The 21,594-nt window shown below is 36.1% G+C and overlaps 4 protein-coding genes across 6 annotated transcripts; 2 read left to right on the top strand and 2 right to left on the bottom strand.

Moving 5' to 3' along the window:
• Positions 1-33: 33 nt before the first annotated feature.
• LOC116168943 (integrator complex subunit 6) lies at positions 34-7,385 on the bottom strand. Its single transcript, XM_031484957.1, has 15 exons — positions 6,480-7,385; positions 6,279-6,427; positions 6,013-6,228; positions 5,839-5,958; positions 4,942-5,087; positions 4,519-4,777; positions 4,264-4,469; positions 3,232-3,378; positions 3,066-3,174; positions 2,865-3,016; positions 2,593-2,817; positions 1,067-1,267; positions 803-1,017; positions 385-754; positions 34-336 (listed from the first exon to the last, which is right to left on the bottom strand). The coding sequence occupies exons 1-15, from the start codon at positions 6,527-6,529 to the stop codon at positions 82-84; spliced, it is 2,820 nt and encodes a 939-aa protein (XP_031340817.1). The 5' UTR covers positions 6,530-7,385; the 3' UTR covers positions 34-81.
• Positions 7,386-7,539: 154 nt separating this feature from the next.
• Positions 7,540-10,309, bottom strand: LOC116168946 (glucosamine-6-phosphate isomerase). Of its 2 annotated transcripts, none has more exons than XM_031484965.1 (5): positions 9,789-10,309; positions 9,451-9,731; positions 8,198-8,382; positions 7,979-8,152; positions 7,540-7,922 (listed from the first exon to the last, which is right to left on the bottom strand). In XM_031484965.1, exons 1-5 carry the CDS (start codon positions 9,869-9,871, stop codon positions 7,851-7,853), a joined length of 795 nt encoding a protein of 264 aa, XP_031340825.1. In that variant the 5' UTR covers positions 9,872-10,309; the 3' UTR covers positions 7,540-7,850. The 2 variants fall into 2 exon arrangements, with proteins under 2 accessions (XP_031340825.1, XP_031340824.1); XM_031484964.1 differs by having other exon boundaries at positions 9,451-9,735; positions 9,789-10,303.
• Positions 10,310-11,992: 1,683 nt separating this feature from the next.
• LOC116168945 (proteolipid protein DM beta) lies at positions 11,993-14,880 on the top strand. 2 transcript variants are annotated; one of them, XM_031484963.1, is made up of 6 exons: positions 11,993-12,236; positions 12,565-12,721; positions 12,772-12,931; positions 13,575-13,725; positions 13,778-13,926; positions 13,977-14,880. In XM_031484963.1, the coding sequence occupies exons 1-6, from the start codon at positions 12,233-12,235 to the stop codon at positions 14,100-14,102; spliced, it is 747 nt and encodes a 248-aa protein (XP_031340823.1). In that variant the 5' UTR covers positions 11,993-12,232; the 3' UTR covers positions 14,103-14,880. The 2 variants fall into 2 exon arrangements, with proteins under 2 accessions (XP_031340823.1, XP_031340822.1); XM_031484962.1 differs by lacking the exon at positions 11,993-12,236 and adding an exon at positions 12,269-12,495.
• A 2,111-nt stretch (positions 14,881-16,991) lies between these two features.
• On the top strand, positions 16,992-21,242 carry LOC116168983 (apoptosis-inducing factor 1, mitochondrial). Its single transcript, XM_031485015.1, has 12 exons — positions 16,992-17,361; positions 17,416-17,564; positions 17,614-17,769; positions 17,816-17,870; positions 17,917-18,047; positions 18,091-18,221; positions 18,271-18,446; positions 18,494-18,679; positions 20,058-20,173; positions 20,224-20,442; positions 20,488-20,781; positions 20,834-21,242. The coding sequence occupies exons 1-12, from the start codon at positions 17,295-17,297 to the stop codon at positions 21,101-21,103; spliced, it is 1,950 nt and encodes a 649-aa protein (XP_031340875.1). The 5' UTR covers positions 16,992-17,294; the 3' UTR covers positions 21,104-21,242.
• The last annotated feature ends 352 nt before the right edge of the window (positions 21,243-21,594 follow it).

The raw sequence follows: 21,594 nt of genomic DNA, 5'->3' as shown, positions 1-21,594 counted from the left end.
ACAAACACGTCAAATATTGTAATAATAAACGCATTCGCACATAATTTTTTATTAAAAACTTTCACGACATTAACTAAACATTTATTTATTATCTAAATTTCTTAAGTTCTGTATATGTTCCTCCAACAGGTGAGCCAACTGATGTCTTTTAAAGCGCAAGGATTCGGTAACAATGAGTTTGACAAGAGCCACTTGTACTTCTGTATCCCCCTTCAAAAGCTTAATGTTATCGAATAATTCAGAAAAATTCTTCCCAGGTTTTCGAACCAATTTATTTAGAGTTTTTCTAATTTTAATGTTGTGATTTTCTATGTCTTGTTTATTTTCGCTTATTACCTGTAAATTAAATAGGTATAAAACGAAGCGGACGGTGTGAATTGATACCTTGACCGGTTTGACTTCTTGTGACGCTTGAAAACTGTTTACATTCAAACCACTTATAGCATTGGCTTCTTTGAGTATTTGTGATATTTGGTTCTTTTCGTCGTTACTGATAATACTGTAGCTAATTTCGTTTGGAATACTCAGTAATAGATTGTCGTTAATGGATGGTAATGAGTAAACACCTGAGCCGACAAAGTTCGGGCGTAGGTATAGATGGCTTATATCGCCTCCGTACATGGAATTTTCTTCTACCAGCGTCGGGGATGGCGAACGCGACCTTTCCGTGGTATTTTCAACACCGTTAACCAATGCAGTGACAGCTGGTGGCTTCTCCTCAACGATCGGAGGTTCTTTTTCGGCAACACTGATCCTAGAATCACGTGCTAGAGCTGATTGTATTCATAATCTAGAGTTTTACCAAGGTAATGGTGATGACGATCGCGAAACTCCAGGACTGGAAACGGGAGACGTTGCGCTCGGTCTACGAACGACTAGATCTTTCGGAAGAGGCCCGGCTTTTCGCTTATTTGGTAGACGAACCACGGTGTCGACCACAGATGGCGCCGAACGCTTATTTGCTCGAGTGGCGCCAGGTGAACCGGAACCGACTAAATCTATATCAGCTTCGTCAACCTAAACGAAATGGCTTAGTGCATAATACAATTTTAATAAATCGAAATACCATCATGCGCTTATCAATTTTAAATGGATTTCCGAACATATGTTGCCTGACAGGCACAGATTCGATTTCTCGAAGTTGAGGTGTTTGTTTTTTAAGATACTCCTGGTAGTTACCCATTTGAGATATAGGTAGAGAATGTGCTGCATCGTGGTCCAGTGATACCCAATCTGATCGTACAAAATTGTTTCTCATTCTATCCACCTACAAAATGATTTGTAGTTTGCGATATTTGCAAGAATTAGGAAATGGACATTAAAAATCAACGTTTCCTCTCACACAATCAAAAATATCTGAATACACTAAATCAATAGTGCATAATGTATATCTATTTGTTTGTGCTGTCTATACAAAATACTTCTTTGGTTTGGCGTTGATACAGTACCTGATTGGGCAACTTTAAAGAGCGCCAAACTAATTACGTGTGTTAGTCGAGTTAAACACTGAAGATCTAGCTATACATTTTAAGCTTTCAATATCAGCAACGCGAGTACGAAGAAACCGTCAATGGATGTTATTTACATAACAATCTTAAGACATTGTTTAATGTCAGAACGAATCTAAAATGTATTGTGCGCTAGCTGAATCTACCTAGATAACCCCCTCCCAGTTATGTTGGACAATAACTTAATTATTGTCCATCCTAAGGATACCACTGCTTGCCTAGATACCTACGGCCTTCAATGTCAAAGAACTAAATCCCTCTCTCATCTCCCTCAACCATCCTTGCAGTAAGTAGTGGCACCAGTCGTCTCTATTTCGTAATCGTTGACATCATTTCCATCATACCTAAATATACTGCTGTGTGTCCCAGGTTGGGCGCCAAAAATTCCCTACATGGATTTTATTTACAATGGAAACAATTTTTGTTTTTATCAAACAGATACAAAATAATTAGATCGAATAGTACAGGAACATCCGGTTCAAAACTAATCAAAATCCTTAAGGGACACGATTTGTGCTGAATATGAACCATATACACTACCTTATGTATAAGACGTCTAAACTACCCTCTAGTCGTCCAACATTGGAAAAAACTGGATCGCTCTCTAATTGGGATTCGAAAAAACACGTATCCTAATTAACTTGGCAGATTTTGGAAACTCTTATTTATTGTTTATAATTATTGGTCTTTATTTTTAAGTGGGCGGGGTTTCAGCCAAGGCTGCTCTACTAACCCAACTCACTATACCAGATGTGCGCTGAATGCAGCAGCGATAACTGATCGTCTGCCATTTCTCTGAAACTGAAGTTCAAGAATGGATCCGTCATAAAAAAACAGTGTTTGGCCCTCCTCCAAACTGCTTTTTCCCTCCATTATTGCAATACAGTTATACAGTATCACCTGTACTTACATTGCTTAAAATTGTTATATTGAATTATTAAATATAGGTTGAGAAGGATTTCTCAGTTATTTTAGGCTAATCGCTTACTACTACGTTCATTCGTTTGCGAAAAGTAATTCTGTTGATTATCAAGTATCGATTTTTGTTGAAACGTTGACTCTCTATAAAAAAAAGAACACTTACATGTTCTACGAGTCGATCTCTAGGAATATCAAATGGATTCTTGAAACTAACATTTGGCCTTTCCTTGTCGATTGTTGTAATAAAACTGGCCTGGTCATTTATTTGATCGCGTTGGGAAGTGAATTTGTCAACCAACAACGAATGGCTCACTAACTCCTTTTTTAAGCTCACCCTTGCAATTACGCGTATCTGTTCGGGAGTGTTGTAAGTATTTTTCACAGTATTCTAAAAAGTGATTATCAGTCTGTAACTATGATCAAGTGTATACTCACAGTCATTTGTCTTTGTATAATTTCACCGCATATACGATCATATTCACTTTTTGCCTGATTTTTTATACGCTTCAAATAGGAATGTACCGAATAGCTTAGACAGTTTTCAGCACTTTCGGGTATCAGTGTTTGGGCCAGAGCAACCGGTGCCCCTACAACTAACATTAGCCCACAGGTGCTGAAAACTAACGTTGTGCTCACCCATCCTGGTGATAGCCCTCCTTAAAGGAAGCGCGTAATAGGCTGGAAGTGTGCGCATATAATTTTGAAACTGAGTCCTCCACTCGTTCGTCGGTTTCCATCTATGAATCTGGACGCAACGAGAGATATCAATTATTATGAGAATCGGCACGATCAGATAACTTACCTTAAGCAGTTCATCTAGTAACGGCAACAAAACTGGATAATTGTAAGGCATTACAAATAAGTTAACACAGTTTAGATTTGTACTCGCTTTTAAATAACCGAAAGGGTGGCCAACTTCTGAACTTTTATAACTATTGGCAACAAAAACCTATTTGATCATATTAACTGCGTGTAAAGATCACAATTTTACTTGCATGAAAATAATACAATTAAAATATTTAGGTTCACGGTTCTAATTATTTAGAGTAGATAGAATTCGTGATATACAGACTATGTAGATAAAGAGTGAGGTATGCCACCATCTAAATGTATTAATCTAAATCGAAGATTATAAACTAAATAAAATATGAAAAACTCTGTCAACCTTTTCCAAAAATGAAACATGACTTTTTCCTGTTCCAATGAAAATCACAACAATATCATATTTCTTGTTTTCCTTGTGATATACAATATTTATTAAGAAGTAGGCTTAGAGATTTACGTGTATTGTTTTTCCCTATGTCTAATTTTAAAAGACAAAATATCTTCTGAAGGCGCCTAATTTTATGCAACCAAAATATCTTCTTAAAACAAATAAAGATCTAGCTGTCATAGTATAACTTATATAAAAAGCAAGGCAATTGACAGAAAGATATGAATCCTTTTAGTAAGGTGCGTTAAACTTTTGCTGAAACAGTGACATTTTAAAAAGAGCGCAAAATAAATCAGTGCACAATGCGTGTGTATAAGCTGTTTGGGTTGCATAAAATTAGGCGCCCTTCAAAGAGTTTGTTTTAAAAGTCGACACTTGCTAATCCAATATGGCAGTATCAGTAGTCATTCGTAATATGAGAAGTTTGTTTAAAGTAGAAAACGCATTCCACTGAAAATATATCAACAAAACATAATGATGTCCTGAGTTACAAAAGTTACTAATTTCGTGGCTAGTCTCAGTCTGTATCTAACTTTAGTCTGGCTTCAAACCACTAAATTTTAAGATGCAGAACCAGTATTTCATAATGCATTATGATCATAAAACAGAAACACAACAAACCTGCCAACAAGTAGTGGGTTGCTTCCGAGATAAAATGTACTGTGTTAAGGGGGACGGTTCTAACTCATACTTATCAAATGGTAAATTTTCGATAACCATAGGATCAGAACTTGTGCACGCAAACTTGACATTCGGATGGGCGTTCCGCGGAGGTAGAACCGATGCAGTCACCTCAGGCCAAAACGATTCCGGAATGGGCCAGTAACCTGATCAACAAAAGAGTTAAATTTTGTTACAACAGAGCGCCAACCGAACCTGTTGGGAATCCTTTTTGATTTGTTCTCGTCGGCACGTAAATCATACGCCTACAGTTATGCCACGAGGTATTCTGCGCGCCTAAGCTTTGCATTTGCAACAAATTCATATTGGACAAATCGTTCGTGGGATCGCACTCTCTGCCGTTAGTAGTCAATTCTTCCTTTACCAACAATATGTCGTCACCTTTTTCTATATTAGTCGGTGGGGGCGGATCGGGACCTATTTTTTCGAAATTGATTACAACTCCGTTTTGTACCTAAAGAAATTTGAATTCAGAAGCTGAAAAATTGCTTTTGCTGGTGGACAATTTATAGTCTCGTTATTGGTGTCTATTTTTTTTCAATTTAATAATTAGTCAGAAAATTGACTGTCGGGCGCTAATAAATTAATGCAAAATCCTTTAGCTTAATAAATTCTTACTTTTTGCACCAAGCTGTCAATGCACTGATTGAGCATACGATGCGAAGTAATGGAATACGAACGTCCTCCTGTCACTTCGCACATTGCGTCTATTGAACTACTGTCGCTTGGAACTAATCCAGTATCCCTTTCAATTGCCGGAGTACCTGCCAGAATAAAATGGGTGAAAATGATATGCATCTCATGCAACAAATTTATTTTATTTTTATTGATTGAGGCGGGCTAAAATTGATTGAAAAAAAATATATTTCAACGCTTCTTGGATGTAGCCAGATTAAAATATTTAAAAGCGTTTTTTTGTTCACAAATAGACAACTTTGCCCTAATTTAACCTGCACTGTATCTCTCACTGTTACCGAGATCCCAATAGTGAGTCACGAATTTGGACCACCCTGTACAACTTTGCCCACTCATTTATATTTTCAATAACAAAGTTGCCCATGCAATCCCATTCAATGTAGGACGCCCTGTATATGTCAATACTTCTACTGTATCCTACTGCTTCCTAATTATATAAATCCAAAATTCAGAATTGCCACTAAATTATAAAAAAAAATATATTTCTTGTTGCCCCTCTGTGCTATCATAAAGAAATGATACAACCATCAGCTTGAAAATAATTAAATAATTAAATGAATTACCAAAAGGTGAATAATATTATAATTCCTTGTAATACACCCTCACGAGGCGATTTTGACCTCAAAATTCTACTGTAATCTGTGCAAAAAAAATAAAGTGCAGTAAATTGTAGCACAGTATCGTAAATATAAGTGAAGAATAGTTTGTAAAAGAGAAAATCCATGTAACAAATTTGACCACAAAATGCAAATATAATAGGTAAAAAAACACGTTATAGAACAAAATAGAATTAAAGAATAAATAAAGATTTCTCTGTACCTGTTAAACGCAAGACCAACGCAAATAACCTTTGATCCCACCTAAAAGGTTCTCTGGTCAATTCGGACCCGGGCAACGAATTGGTCATTGGTAAAGTAAAATCTTCGTGAACTCCCGAAGCTGCAGACAAAAAAAATGTATGTAAAAAGATTCAAAAAGCTAACAGTGTTGTACTTGTGCTTAAAGGTCCCCCATCAGTTATTAAAACGATGACGGCAGTCTCTAAAAAAAATGGGCTACGGCCTTGTCCGTAGGTATCAATACCGGAGGTCAATCGATTGATGTTTAGAATATCAAACGCCTGCTTAACCGCGAGTCCCATCGTTGTCATAGAATAGCAAGGTAAATTTTTCAATTCGTTCATGAATGTGGCCAAATTTTCCTTCCAGCCTGGTGAGAAAAAGTTATACAAATTGAATATGAGATTGTAGTTTCATTACCGGCTTTTATATTATTCGGTGACTCTTCAAACGTTAAGAGCATGTAGCGATCTATTCTACTTTCGAGACTTCGTTGGCGAATCTTAACAAATGTTTCAACTGCCGATTTAGCAACATCAAGTAATGTTGTGCGACCACCGACGTATGTCCTACGATTCATATTCATTAACCGATAGTTTTTACAAAAAAAGGCGAACCTACTTTTGGTGCATTGATGAAGATGTGTCAATTAAAAATACAATGATTGTCATTTCCACTAAAAAATATCAACAAATTGTTCAACAAAATTAAACCTAATTAAACTTCAAGCAAAGAGGAAGAATTACGAAATCCCGGCTTTGAGCCTATTTGGATGTAATGGAAGTGGTAATAAGATATGTATTAAATTCACAATTTCACAAAAGTTACAACCAATGAATAAAGAGTTACAACTTGGTTACAACGGAGTGCGGTTTTGAGGTTATGTGTTGTGTTTTGACAGTACACAACAAAGTAGTTGAAATGGCTTGACTATACGGGGTGTAGTGAAAACGTAGGTGATGGAGGGGACTACTAGAAATATTTTTCCAAATAAACCGAGGGCCTAACGTGCTCATAGATATATGAAAATAAGTCACGGACATTTTATTTTTTTTAAGAGGTGCATGGAATAGGTAGATTGGGCGACGACCTGCGCGAAGTGTGAAATGGCCACAGAGTTGTACACTTATAGCATTGGTTATACACACACATTGTGTGTATAATCACAAAATGAAATATGTGAAGTTGTGTCAACGTCATAAAAGTCAATCAAAGACGTACGTTTGTACGTCAAAATGACGGCGCCCATTGTGTCCGCAAAACATCGGATGCGCAGTCGTCTATATCCGATCTAATATTCATATGTCAAGAACGTGCTGCATTTAGGAGATACCCTTAAAAACGTAGTCAAATTGCATTTAGAAAACAAATTCATATTTTAGAATTTCAGTTCTGTTAAGCCATTATAAGCAGGTCTACGCCGATATCAGTGTTGATAATAGGCGACCTTGCGCCTCTGTATAATAAATTTGTCAGCTCAGATGAATTTGCGTTAGTAGCTCAACTTTGGCTACAAGGTTCGAATCCCAGGTAAGGCATGACTGTGATTGTATAGTGGGTTGAGTGGGAAGAGTAGCTGACACTCTGTCCACCATAAAATAAATAAGACAATATTATAAATAAAAAAACTACCAATACTTACGCATTTTCGAGATCCTTGAACTTGAAAACCATGGAGACATTCACGGCCATTACAAGTATTTATTGAAAAGTATAAAAATATCTGACAATACATGATAAAGGAAATATAAGCAGTCTTGCAGAATGTACGCAGATAATTTTTGTTATCAAAGCACAATTTACCACAAGAGCAGATAACATTTGAAGAATCCGCAAGCAAAATGATTACTTTTTCCACAAGATGATTGGTGCTCCTTTATCGATCATGTAAACCTTAATAACCCCCTTCTAGCAACTGATTATAAACATTTCTTAAATTCTGTAATAAAAGATTAAGAATAACAGCTACAATGTTGAATCTGCCATGCAGAGCTAGTGAATGCTTCTAGAACGGTTAATGGGTGTTGTGTCTTCGATGAGCTTATGATGTACAGCACTCAAAGCCTATCAACAAGCGAAGTTAAAACAAAAGCGCTAATAAGCAACCTCTGTTTTATTACCTTAAAATATTTAACAGTTTTCACTTTTAACTCTAACGTGGCGTCTTCATCACAGATAAATAGTGTATGGGGATGTTGCTGGAATGCTGAAACCGTCCACATATGACTGACACCCTCCTCTATTGCTTTGTACAAGGCAAATGCTTTGTGACCACCGGTTATTAAAATCATTACCTACAAAGAGACTTTCAAAAAAAGCGACAAATAGTGTGAGGTTACTTCTTTCGAGTCCATAACCGTCCCCACACCAACAGTGAGGGCTTGATGAGGTACTTTATTAATATCATTCCCGAAGAAACGCGCATTGGCCTCTAAAGTATCTTGAGCCAAAGTTTTTACTCTCGTTCTTGATACTAATGACGAACCCGGTTCATTAAATGCAATATGCCCATCTGGCCCAATCCCTATCAAGTCTCACATTACATATATGAACACAGAGGACCCCCGTCTAAGATGGCGAATAGTGCGCTTAAACCAATTGACATAACAATACTTATAAAAAGTAACATCCCCCAAATCAGTAATATGGGAAATTGAAAAGTAACATGGAAAACTGGAAAAAGAAAAAGGTAACTAATGGGAACCAGAAAAAGAGAATGATTATATGAAACTGGTATCCAGAGAGTGTGGCCTAGTAAACTGGGAATGTATAGGAAATAGACACTTTTGCTCAGGACTGGAAACAAGAAGCTTGCAACTAAAAAATCTGAGAACGAAGATTTGAAGCTGACAACCAGAAAATGGACCAAATAGAAACTAGCACCCGGAAATTAGATACTGGAATAGGGAACAGGGAAAGGGAATCTGGAGATAGCAAATAACTGGAAGTTGAGGAATGAAAACGGGAAACTGAAAATTAGAAGATGTACACTGCAAATGAAAACTAAAAACGATTTCAACCCTGATCTGGGCAGTACCTAACCTATTAAAAAATTGAACTCGAACTGCTTCAACTGTAGGCTCGACTGTAAAATATAAAATAGTTTCTGCGCTATGTTCTTTTAAACAAGTTGTAAATCAGCATATGCATAACGAAAGCGCATTTTTGGTAATATAGATCAGTATTTGATTAGCAAAGTTTAAAATTAGCAACCACACAAATGATGTAACTCAAAATAGAATAGAGCCTGCACATAATATACAATATAGCAGAAAGCTTTTAATGAAAATTTGAAGTCTCTAGCTATTGTAATGGCTGAGATATTAGTCGGACAGCCAGCCAGCCAGAAAGATAATATATAAGCCTATTTTTTTTTTAAAATGTGCTAAAAATTGAGTATATACCGCTTTAAAAGATGTTTTAGTTTTTTGACACATCCATTTTGGGCAAGTGAAGCAGAGAAAGGGATGTAGGTAACACTGATCAAACTTACTTTTTTTGAGTAAGTACTATTTTTTTACTTCTATTCAGTTGGTTTAAGGGGACTTTTCGCACTCTTATCCTGGAGCCACCTCTATCGCAGTCATAATACCCCCTACAAACAAGTCAATGCCACCTGCTCTTGCAATCTCCTTTTCGTAATTACTACATTCTTCCACAAGATCCGGAGCGTTCCCATCTAAAACGTGAGCATTTTTTGGATCTATGTCAATGTGTTTGAAGAAATTATGTAACATGTAATAGTGATAGCTTTCCGGATGGTCTCTGGGAAGATTCACATATTCATCCATATTAAAGGTTTTTACGTATTTGAACGATACTCGGCCCGCTTTATGATATTCTATCAGCTTCTGGTACATACCATATGGAGTGCTACCTTAAAACGGTTATAAAATGTTGCCGGGTTTATGCCGGGATTTCCCTACTTACCAGTTGGAAGACCTAATACAAAGTATTTGTCCGGTCCACATTGGAAGTCGTTTATACGTTTCATAACGTATTTGGCGGCCCATTCTGCAACACTATCAGCTGATTCCAAAATTACCAGTCGCATGGTTAACCGTAAAATATAAATTTGAAGGTAGTTACAGAAAACACACACACTTGGTACAATGAACTCCTTAACCGTATCAGTTCAATGACCGCTATACAGGATTACACATCAAATACAATTTATGAGAGATTAAAGTTCGAGTTCGTTATATCCAGTATAATAGCACGTTTATCTAGGGGGCAGACTTTAGATGTAGCTAAGTAAAAGTGGAAAGGAATTAGGAACTACAAATAATTGTGTTAGGTTAGACAACCAAAACAGTTTGCCGGTGTTCTAAACTAGACTATCAGAGCAATTTCCTGCTCCGAGGCCAAACAACTCGGCCTAGTTTTATCATTGTAGTTTTATGATAAAAAATTAAAAATTGTAAACGTGCTGTTGAAATATATTGTAATTCAAAGCAAGTTGTGTATGACTCATTCCCATCGACATATGAATTTCACACACTCTTTCTCTCTCATCAGTAGTACTATACATTAAAAAAAGGACGCAACACAACATAGAACATAAATTTGATTGGTGCGTTTAGGAACGTTATTTATGTTGATGAATTATGGTGTGAATAATATGTATCACCTTAGGGTGCTCAGACTTTGGCGTCTCAAATTCTTCCCCATATGGATAGCCCATTTCCTATCTACCTTCAGGCTGATGCTGGCATGGAATTATTTAAATTACTGAGATTGCTGCAATTCCTCATAGTCAAAAATGCTGGGATCTAATGAACATCAAGCGGATTAAAAACACCGAATTTAAATCCCAGTCTTTGAAACCTGTATGGTTCTCCGCCTTGGCTGCAAGAGGTTTCAAAAGCACCAATGCAACTGTGGAAAGGTTGTAGAGGAAAATGGGCATCGCGGTTTAAGCTGCTTATCTAGCAAGGGAAGACATTCACGGCACACAGAGCTGAATCACATCATTCAGAGAGCTCGCTTGCGTCAATTAAGGTTTGTTCAATTCTGGAGCCTGTACGTTTGTCACGCGACGATGGAAAACGACCAGATGGAGTCACTCTAGCACCATGGCGAAGAGGACAACGCTTAATTTGGGATGTCACCCGCGTGGACACTGTTGCGGTATCAAACAGACATCAAACATCAATAACCGCCGGATCAGCTAGTGAAATTCAAGCAAAGAAGAAGCACGAAAAATATTCCGGTTTGAAATCTAACAATTTTTTCTTTACGGCTCTAGCTTAATTTGAAACCTACTTTGGCCCCTGCGGCTCGGAAACAACATCATTTTTGAAGTGTATTGGACAAAACCTCATAGCAGAATCCGGAGATAGCCGTGCTAAAAGTTTCCTATTCCAAAGAATATCGCTTGCCATCCAACGTGGAAACCACGCTAGCATTAGGGGCACCCTCCCAGACCATCCAGGAATGGACGAAATATTTTCATTCTGAAAATGAAACATGGCAGAAAACTGAAGCGGATACTTGCTGAGCTCTCTAAGCCTTCCATTGACGCTACTTGCTTCCGTCACATTATATTAAGATTATTGTTGTTACCTATACTCATACTCTTATTTTAAAAAGTATTCATAAAATTAATTTGTAGTAAAAAATTCATTGAAAATAAACAACCCTTTCTTTAAAAAAAAAATTATAATAAATGCAATACGTTCCGGTTCCGGTTTCAACCCCCGCTTTAAAGTCTCTGTGACAGGCGCATTAAAGATTTTGAATAATAAGTGTTTGAAAGTCCTTAAGAACCTCTAAACGTCTGAGAACCAAGCTCAAAACGAAGTAGAAATCGTTATTTTGGAGTCATTTATTAGTCGTTAAGAGCTTTACAAATCTTAAAAGTAAAGGCATTTTTTCATCAAGTCGTCACACCACGTCCTCTTATGAAAGAACATTTCCTTGGAAATGTTACAAATATTGTTAATTTCTAGGTATAAATAAAATCCACTGCATTCCATTGCCTAAAGTTATAATAATTAATTATCATTAATTCCACATTATCATTTAGCAAATTAAGTTATAAGAGAGAATAACGCTTTCACGCTACAATTAATTTAATTTCAGGTCCTCTACTTTTGAACAGACTACGCCAGTGGCCATGATTATCTCATAGTAGTTAAAACGCACAATACAGTAGCTCCAATAGTTGTATAAATAAAAATTACCGTTTTTTGTTACGTTTGATCTACATCTTGTTATCCTTTTTCATGTCTCAAACTTTCTTAAAACTAAATAAAGAAGGGAAAACTGCCAAACCACCTTTGTTATTAAAAAACATGTAATTACCTGTTAGATTTCCCTTAAATTATTATTTTCTACTGACCAATTTCGCAAACGTTCACACAAAAGCAGCAATGGGTATGTATATTACCGTTATTTTTTATAGGAATCTGTTAAAAAATTCAATTTTATCTAATCTACAATCATGTAGGTGTGGTACTCACCTTGTTATTAACATTAGTCATTATTTATTGTTATTGGATATAAAAGCCTAGTTACCATCAATTTATTACGATGCCCGAAGGAGTTTTACAGTTACAAGAAACTTCCTTTCTATCAAACTCTCAAAATAGTTTAGGTGGCTTTTCTGAATATTCGATCCAAAGGAAAAATAGGGGTGAGGGTTTGCAATTTTAGCGTTTAGTATTTTTAGTCTTGTGGCTATTTAAATCTGTATTCAAATTAGGTGCCTGCGATGCATGTATGAGCCGAATTCCGTACGCAACTATGATTGCGACAATAATGTGCACATTGGGAGTCATCGTGTTCTGTTGGACATTATTTAAAGGCGCATCTTTGTCTATGTTGATGTTCGAGCAAGTATTTAAAGTGCGACTTTATTGGTAAGTTTTCAATATTATTTGATGTTCTTAGTTTTAATTGGCGACTGCAGGATTGACGCTATACAAATGATATTCGTTATAATCGGAGCATGCATGGGAGCACTAGGCTGTATGATCTTAACTGTGGGATGTTTGGCCACGGGAGCAACAAGGCGCAAAGTTTATCGAGCTTGGAGGTCGAGGGTTGGTGGCCGAATCGGCTGTGCAATCGTAAGTTTATGGAGTATTGCATTTTATAGAGGGGCCAACCACTTTATTAGTGTTTTTTGTATTTTGAAATATTTTCTTAGGACTGAGATATCCACCTCCTAATAAATTTATTCGTCAAATATAGGGTGTTCCTAAATATGATGTGAATACGGAAAGGGCTAATTCATTGGCTTATTTTATGACTAAAAGTTCATATAAACATTACAATTTAAACCTGTAATTTATAAACATATGCAAACACAAGATGCAATTTGCAATGCCAACTGTGAAAACTAATAAAAACGAGATATTCTCCAAATAAAGCCAAAGCCTACTGGACCATTTGAAAAATTATACTTTCAGCTAACTACACTACAGAACATTTTGAATGTTTTGATTATTTGTTTTCACGATAACAGTCACAGATATGAAAAAGTTTCTTAACAAACCAGAAAAGTAGGCTCTTGTTTAACAATTTACCAGTGCTGCACCGAATAAAAGTTCAGGGGGAGAATATCGAACTTGACATGACTCAATACCATTGACATGACCAATTATGTAAGCCTTTCACTTGTTAGCCATCTAAAAATTCAATATTACAAGTGCACCTCATATTTTTAAGAGAATACTCCTCATGATTTATAATGTTCAAACTTCTTTTTAGTTTATGGTGGTGACCTACATTTTACAAATAGCTTGGATATTGATGTTTGCTTTCTTAGTCATAATTACATTTGTGTTCACAATTTTCTGGAATATGTGCGATAATCCTCGAGTTAAGGAGCTTCGTGATTGCATTGAATTCCAACAGTTTTGTAAGTGCTGAAAACATAATATCCACTCATACTTAATAAAAACCCTTTTCAGATTTTCTGTTTCCCAAAGGAACGCTTCAGGAACATATGCAAGTTTGTGGTGAAAACGATATTAAGCTGTTCTGTGGCGATTACGTTGATAAAGCAGAGCTTATGTTTATTTTAGCAACTGCAGCTACTGTTTTGATCATTTTAAGTTTGGTAAGTTGTCTTTGTCTCTAAGTGTACATTTGACATATAGTACCTTGCAGATTCACTATTTAATGTGCTTGTCAGCGAATTACGCTCATATACGGGACCATGAAAAGTTTCAAGAATTACAGGACCTGCATTACTTGACCGATCCTGATATGGGAGGAAGCAAAGATAGGTTTTAGGATATGGCCCAGGAGATACACATGTCACCCACCTAATTTGAATTTTTGCACTTTTTGGGTATCGGATGCAAGTATGAACTAATTACGTGTATTTCCTGGGGAGACTGCCACATACAAACGTAGACTGTTACGTTAATAGCGTTTAATCGAAAATAAACGGGGCCTTAAAAAATGGGCTTCATATAAATCAATTTAAGTGCAATTATAAGTATACATTCCATATCCGTCCAGAATGTTCTTTCTAATTAAACTTTCATATATATCTCATTCTCACAACATATATTTATTTTTGATACCATGACAAACGATAATGGCATGTTCACTGTTCACATTTAATATAAGTATTATTCGTAATTTGTAAAGACTGTTCTATATTTTGTATTAAATTGTTTCTATTAACAGAACTAACAGAAAAAGATGGCATCTACTATTACTATTAAATGTATTATAGGATTATATTCTCTGTTGCTTAATTTTGTATTATTCCATTTTTTATATATTTATATTTTGCAGTAATTTATTTGTTTTGTGAACCTGTGTAAGATATTATCAAAGAGTAACCAGTACTCTTTGATATACTGTAATTATTGCTTACATTATAATTTATTTTTATTTTCAATCAAGGCAACCTAGAGATTTTGCAATTGAAGATTGGATTATCAGGTTGTTACAGCAGCTTTTTGTTTGTTGCTATTTTTTTTGTTTTTCATTTGGCGTGTAGGTTTAGTATTGCTTTTCTGAAAATGTTTTTTTTTCTGTAGTATAAAATTGAGTAACATATGCCGTTTAATGTTTGGATATGTTTGTAAATTTTAAGCCCTTTCAACTCAATCCTTTTCAAAAATAACGGCCGAAAGAAAATTTATAGTTATGACTATATGTACAGTGTGTCCATGGATTGAGTGCATAGGAGGTGTATACGACAAATTTTGTTAGAGTTGGATCTTCATGTTCTGAGGAGTGCTAAAAAACTTGGTAGTTCCATTAAAAAAAATCAAGTTACCTTTGATTGAAATTTTGAACATTGACCGAGTGATTTCTTTTAACGCAGAAGAAGTTTAACTGTAGTCATTGGGCGTACGTTAGTATATCTCATGGTTACTAACACTGCAAAGTCACGGCCTTCTAAGTTTTATGATAACTGTGATGTTCAATTTTTACAGGACACTTACTTTTTGAAAAAAATGGCGAATTACATCTAAACATCAGATTAATATGCGCAGACCATAAACTGTTTCATTTATCGAGATATCTTTTAGAAATGTTAATCACAGATGCTTCTGGTAAAGGCAATCATATCTAATATTGTAATTGAAATTTTAACCAGATGTATCTAGTTTGAAATTTTAACCACAGATGCTTCTAGCTATATAGTTAATGCAAACACATCGCATATTGCAAAAATAAGATGTGCAATGCTAACGTTGTTATTTATTAAGATATTTCTTTGAAAATTTAACTTTTAGTAAAGAAAAACATAGACATAGCATTTTGGGAAGTAGATACTGATAAATCCATGGAAAATACCTACCCTAAAGGCAAAAACCTTTTTGTTACTTGTTTTGCTTGTTGCATAATGTTTACCTTTGATATCTTCAGGGCTGTCCAACATATGGCCCGCGATATAGTGTTTTATGACCCGTAAGGTAGTCCGCGAACACGTATAAATTTCCTTCAAATACGAAATATGCACAATAGCACTGATAAAGTTCCATACAAAGATGTTATAATGGTGCCCTCCAAGTTAGGCTGGACTATGTAATATCCTCAGATGTTTTCAAACTCCGAACTTGTACTACATACCCAAATCCCCGCGGGATGTATACAGGGTGTCCCTAAAAGGTCTGTACAACGCGCTACCAGGGGTTCTATGGTATCAAAATAGGACGATTTAACCCAACTTACCTCTATCCAAAAGTGCCTCGGTAAGGCGCTATCGACCGCCAAAGATTTAAAAAAAAATCGTTATTTTTATTTTATCGGAAAATGGTTTTGCCGATTAAAATGAAATTCGGGATGTGAATGTCTAATGTAAAAAGGGTCTTTGTGATATCATCGTTTTGATTGTAGTTGCTATGTAGGTGGTAAAATGCTGACCATCCACATCTGAAGAGGTCTAAAACTTTTTAACTACTATTTTGACGGTTCTGAATTTTTAGACACTGATAGACAGTTTACTTGCAAGCATTTTTTGTCTCTTGATGAATATTGCTATCTGTGATGGTTTACGAAAAAAAAAAAATTTAGGCATGATGAATGGCATGCACCATACATGCGATTTTTTTAAAAAATCTTTGGCGGTAGATAGCGCCTTACCGAGGCACTTTTGGATAGAGGTAAGTTGGGTTAAATCGTTCTATTTTGATACCAAGAACCCCTGGTAGCGCGTTGTACAGACCTTTTAGGGACACCCTGTATATGTACCTCTAAGCAAAGAGTAAATTCTTTGTTCTAAGGGCCAATTGCACCGTCAAAATTAAGTATCCCTTAGTTAAGCATTACTTAAATACCATAGCAACGATTGTCTTAATAATCGTTGCCATAGATTTTAAGTTCGGCATAAACAAGGCTTAATTTTCTTGGTGCAACTGGGGCTGAGTGTATACCACATTGAGTTAGAAAACTAATCAATGGTATACCTATACAATGCTTATATATCATATATGGTGTATACTATGCGATCAAAAATGAGTTGCTGTCGAGTCACCTTTGGAATTTTTGTTTACATGGGAATTCGTATTTAACTTTTAACTTCCAAAGGCGACTCGCAGCAGCTCATTTTTGATCGCCCGTTACCTATAATTAAAAGTTTTGCAACTCTGGATAAAAATTGCAAAGGTCGATACACATATGACAACGCTGTAAAGTGTGGAATGATTAGGTAAGTTAACCTCACTTTTCTCAAACATTTTCCGGTTATTTTAAACAACAAGCATTTAATTGCATTTTATTTAAACCAAATTACAATTGAAATACTTACTTATTGAATCGTAATCCTCGACCAAATAAAACAAAGACATTTGACAGTTTGTTTATAAAATTGGAACCAAAGTTACCTCAAATTTGTTGTTTTCAAATCGCAAAGTATGTGATAAATAATAATATGACAGTACATCCCTTAAAACTCAAATTTGAATAACAGCCTAACAGGTAAATTGTAAAAAAAGTACTCTCTTACAAAATTGGGACGAAATGTTCAGAATTTTCAAAGTCGCCAATTGTATAACTCATAGCGCACAAAGACTAGAGTTGTTAGAAGGTAAGCGCTATTACATATGATTTAAAAATATGCATCTCTTAATCTTTGGTACAGGATGGCATCGATTAACAACTGTGCAAAGATTTTATTCAAAAAAGGATTGCAAGACGCCTCCAAAATCGGAAGGTAGCGAATGTGTGCCTCCTGACCAAGGCGAGTTTTGCCAGCGAAAACCTGTAGATTGCAACCCGCCTGGACACAAAGTAAGCACATTTAATGACACAGTGTTTGCTTAAATTTGCCTGTTTGCAGCCTCTACCTGTTTATAATGATTGTCCGTCGACTAACGCAATGGATAGTTTACCTAAACCGCAATGTTCTTATAAGGAACATGAAGGCCAACAGAAGAAATCTTACCTCAAAGTACTTATTTTCGGAGCAATTGTATTGTTAGTTTCAGTAGCAACTGTAAGTGGTCAAAAACAATAAATGCGAATTATAGATTGTGTCTTAGGTTTATAAGGGTTCGTCTCACTCTGAACCAGTTCAACAGAAAAGCAAACGAAAAAGTATACCGTCGCTAATAGTCAAAGTCACTGTATCGCTTTGTTTTAGTTAAACAAGTTTCAAAAATTCCATCTAAATCGAGTGAAATTCCGAACGAGGTTCCTTATTTGTTGATTGGGGGTGGTACAGCTTCATTTTCCGCTTTTCGTGCGATTAAGTCCGCAGAACCAGATGCAAAAGTAATATTAGCAATTATGAGTGTATTGTAATAGTTTTGTGCAGATTTTAGTAATCTCGAACGAAGACAATTTTCCTCATATGAGGCCGCCACTTTCCAAGGAGTTGTGGTTTAGTCCAGATGAGTCGGCTGTTCGCGATTTAAAGTTTAAGCAGTGGAATGGCACGGAGCGCAGGTATTTGGTCTAAGCAAGGTAAATGCATATTAATTTCGATTTTTCGCAGTTTATATTACGAACCCGACGACTTCTATGAGTCTTGCAAGAACTTGATGAGTAATCCGAAAGGTGGTGTTGCTGTTGCTAAAGGGTGGGTTGTGACCCATCTTGATGTGGTTGGCAAGAAGGTTTTCTTAGAGGACGGTTATGAAATATCCTATGACAAATGTCTTATTGCTACAGGTACGGTATTGTTGAATGTGAGCTGCATTTACAGTGTTTTTTTTCAGGTTCAACCCCTAAGAATTTGGATATTTTTGAGAATGCGCCACCAGCAGTGAAAGAGAAGGTCACAGTATTTAGAGAAATACATGATTTCCAAGCTTTGCATCATGTCTTTCACAATTCTAATTCTCTTGTCATCATTGGAGGGGGATTTTTAGGAAGCGAACTTGCATGTGCATTGGCAAGGAAAGGTATGATTTTAGTAGATACAGGATCAAGTCAACTCCTTGTGCAAAAAAACCACGTGCACAATATACAGGTAGGGTTGCATCAAGACCAGATTTTTTGCCATGTCACAAAATCACAGATCCTCAAAGTAGTTAGGTAGGTAATGACGCTGGCCACCCTTCCCGCAGCAATTCAAAGTGCATGCCTTATGTGGGGGTGTAAGAGGTGTGGCACAAATGCCCACACTTCAAGTTGTAACTCGTTCATTTATACAGGGTGTCTCAAATTGAGTAGAATATCACGACAATTGTTATTATTATACTTACAGATTTGGTTAAATTGGCAAAGTTGCGTAGTTTTTGATGCTGATGGATATTCCAATGCGATATTTGGGAAAAAATAGATCTTTTTATAGATAATTGGAAAAAAGTGAAAATCGCCATTTTAAAAAAGTTAAAATATTTTAGTAACAAAGAGAGCTATCGAAAAAAGTTTCAAATAAAAGTTGCAAAATTCAATGGACGTAGACAATTTTTTTCAAAATGGCGGTTTTCAAGACATTGGCTTCAACTACCTTATTTTAAATGGACGTCATATGGGATTTTTACGTCATTCGCACTAAGGGCTCATGGTACGAAGTATAGGGGTAGAGCTCGGGCGCCTGTTATTTTCGCCAGGACGTAACCTGTCTCATTATATAAAGATGCGCCTTTCGCCTTTAATGAAATGTATAAAGCAGGAACAATAAAATTCAACACTGCTAGTGAAAAACATGTTTAATAAGAGGTGTGGTGTTTTAATTTAAGATTTTTACATCAGTATAGGTTGTGCTCAAGGAGGTGGTGGGGGTAGTTTAATGAATAAGTCATTTGGATTCCCCCTGGTTTTTAAAGAAATGTATTTTTTATATCTTTTTAATAAAAAAGTAGAGTATACAGGGTGTTTTTTTAGGAGCTTTAGTTAAAGTTTTCTGAGATGGGAAAGTAAAATAGGTAGGTTTTTGAAAATTTGTACTTAGGAGTTACACTGAAATTTCATGTGGAATCCAAAAATGCAATAAACAAAAGAGATTGCCATTTAAAATAACGAAGTTACTATCTACTTCTGGTGTTTCCGGAAGTGCGGCCATTTTGAAAATACTTTACTTTCCCAGAAACGTTAACTAAATCTCCCAAAAAAACACCCTTTATAGTATGACAAATATGATTTTGTATGGAGTATGGAAAAAACATAAGTAGAAGTCCAACCTAATGTTATTTAACGTCTCGTGCCTAATCAAGTTTTTGAGCAGGTGGCGTTAGTCCTTATAGAAATTTTACATGACTGTGCACTGTCGGGTCTTTGTAAATGGCTAAAAATCACTATTATCCAAAGTTCTTTATTTCGCTTTTGTTGTTCTAGGGAAGGATAATTTGCATGTAACGCAAATTTTTAAAGAAGGAGGCAATATGGGCAAAATTCTCCCGGAGTACCTCAGTTTATGGACTACCGAAAAAGTGAAGAAGGAAGGAGTGAATGTAATAAGTCGCAAACTTTTGTAAAGTTGATAAACAAGAATCATTTTCAGGTGATGCCTTATGCTGAAGTTACGGGTGTCAAGTTACAGGATGACCAAGTAGAAATTAATTTGAGTAATGGTTCTTCGGTACTGGCGGACCACGTTGTGGTAGCAATAGGTGTTGTTCCTAACACGACTCTTGCCGAAAAATCGGAATTGGAAGTTGATCCCGAGCTGGGAGGTTACTTAGTGAATACAGAATTACAGGCGAGATCTCACTTATACATTGTGAGTGATTGTGATTGTAGTTGTTTTCTAATGGTGTGTTTTAAGGCGGGCGATTGTTCGTGTTTCTATGATACAAAATTGGGGAGACGTCGAGTGGAACATCATGATCATGCAGTTGTTTCGGGTCGTTTGGCTGGGGAAAATATGGCGGGTGCAAGTAAACCTTACTGGCATCAGAGTATGTTTTGGTCTGATTTGGGACCCGAAGTTGGTTATGAAGCTATTGGTATTGTCGATTCTACATTACCAACAGTGGGGGTATTTGCAAAGGCCACCTCAAAAGATAGTCCAGGGGCTGTTGTTGCAGCGACAGATGAAGGAATACGTTCAGAAACAGAAGTATTGATCGCAAATGTGTGTTAAACGATATTAATCTTTATATCCATTTCAGTTGGTATCAGCAGAATGTGAACCACATTATAAAGCTGATCCTGAACAAATGAAACTAATTGAAAAAATAAAAAAAGAACAGGGTCTTCATCACGAAGGAGAAGATTTTGGTAAAGGCGTTATATTCTACCTTCGTGATGATATAGTAGTGGGAATTTTGCTATGGAATGTATTTAATAGAATGAATATTGCGCGGCAAGTTCTAAAAGATGAACGTAAATACGACGACTTAAATGAAGTAGCGAAATTATTCAACATTCACGAAGAATAGTGTTAGTTTTGTTTATCAATTTTTTGTACCTTAAGTAAAAGTGATTTCCTACAGCGATTAACCCTGTTAACTTTTAATGGACGTTTGTTACGCAATGCATTATTTATAATAAAAATTGAAAAGTGATTGAAAAAGTAAACTTATATGGCTACATTGATTTACATGTATTGTTTTTTGTAACATTGTATTTTGGTCGGTACTCCATTATTGATCCATTACTCAAGACAAACTTACCCAGTTAACATTTATTTAAGGGCCATTGTTGGCAATATAACTCTAAGGCTGCGTTCTGACACAGCGACAATCACACGTCTCATGCGGTCGTTTCTGAACGATTTGAACCATTTTCATGTAAAAGCCCTGTCAGAAAACCGTACCCTAAATGTAATGGGCCAGCCCTGGTAACCAGTGGTCCAAATAAGGACTACTTTGTATATTGCCATTACTTGGCACAAGGCTACTGATCGCTCACTCCAGAAATACAACACATG

Source organism: Photinus pyralis, unplaced genomic scaffold (genome assembly GCF_008802855.1).
Source record: "Photinus pyralis isolate 1611_PpyrPB1 unplaced genomic scaffold, Ppyr1.3 Ppyr1.4_LG4, whole genome shotgun sequence".
In the NCBI taxonomy this organism is placed as follows: domain Eukaryota; kingdom Metazoa; phylum Arthropoda; class Insecta; order Coleoptera; family Lampyridae; genus Photinus; species Photinus pyralis.
Note: the sequence above shows the minus strand (reverse complement) of the source record. Positions and strands in the feature narration are given on the sequence as shown.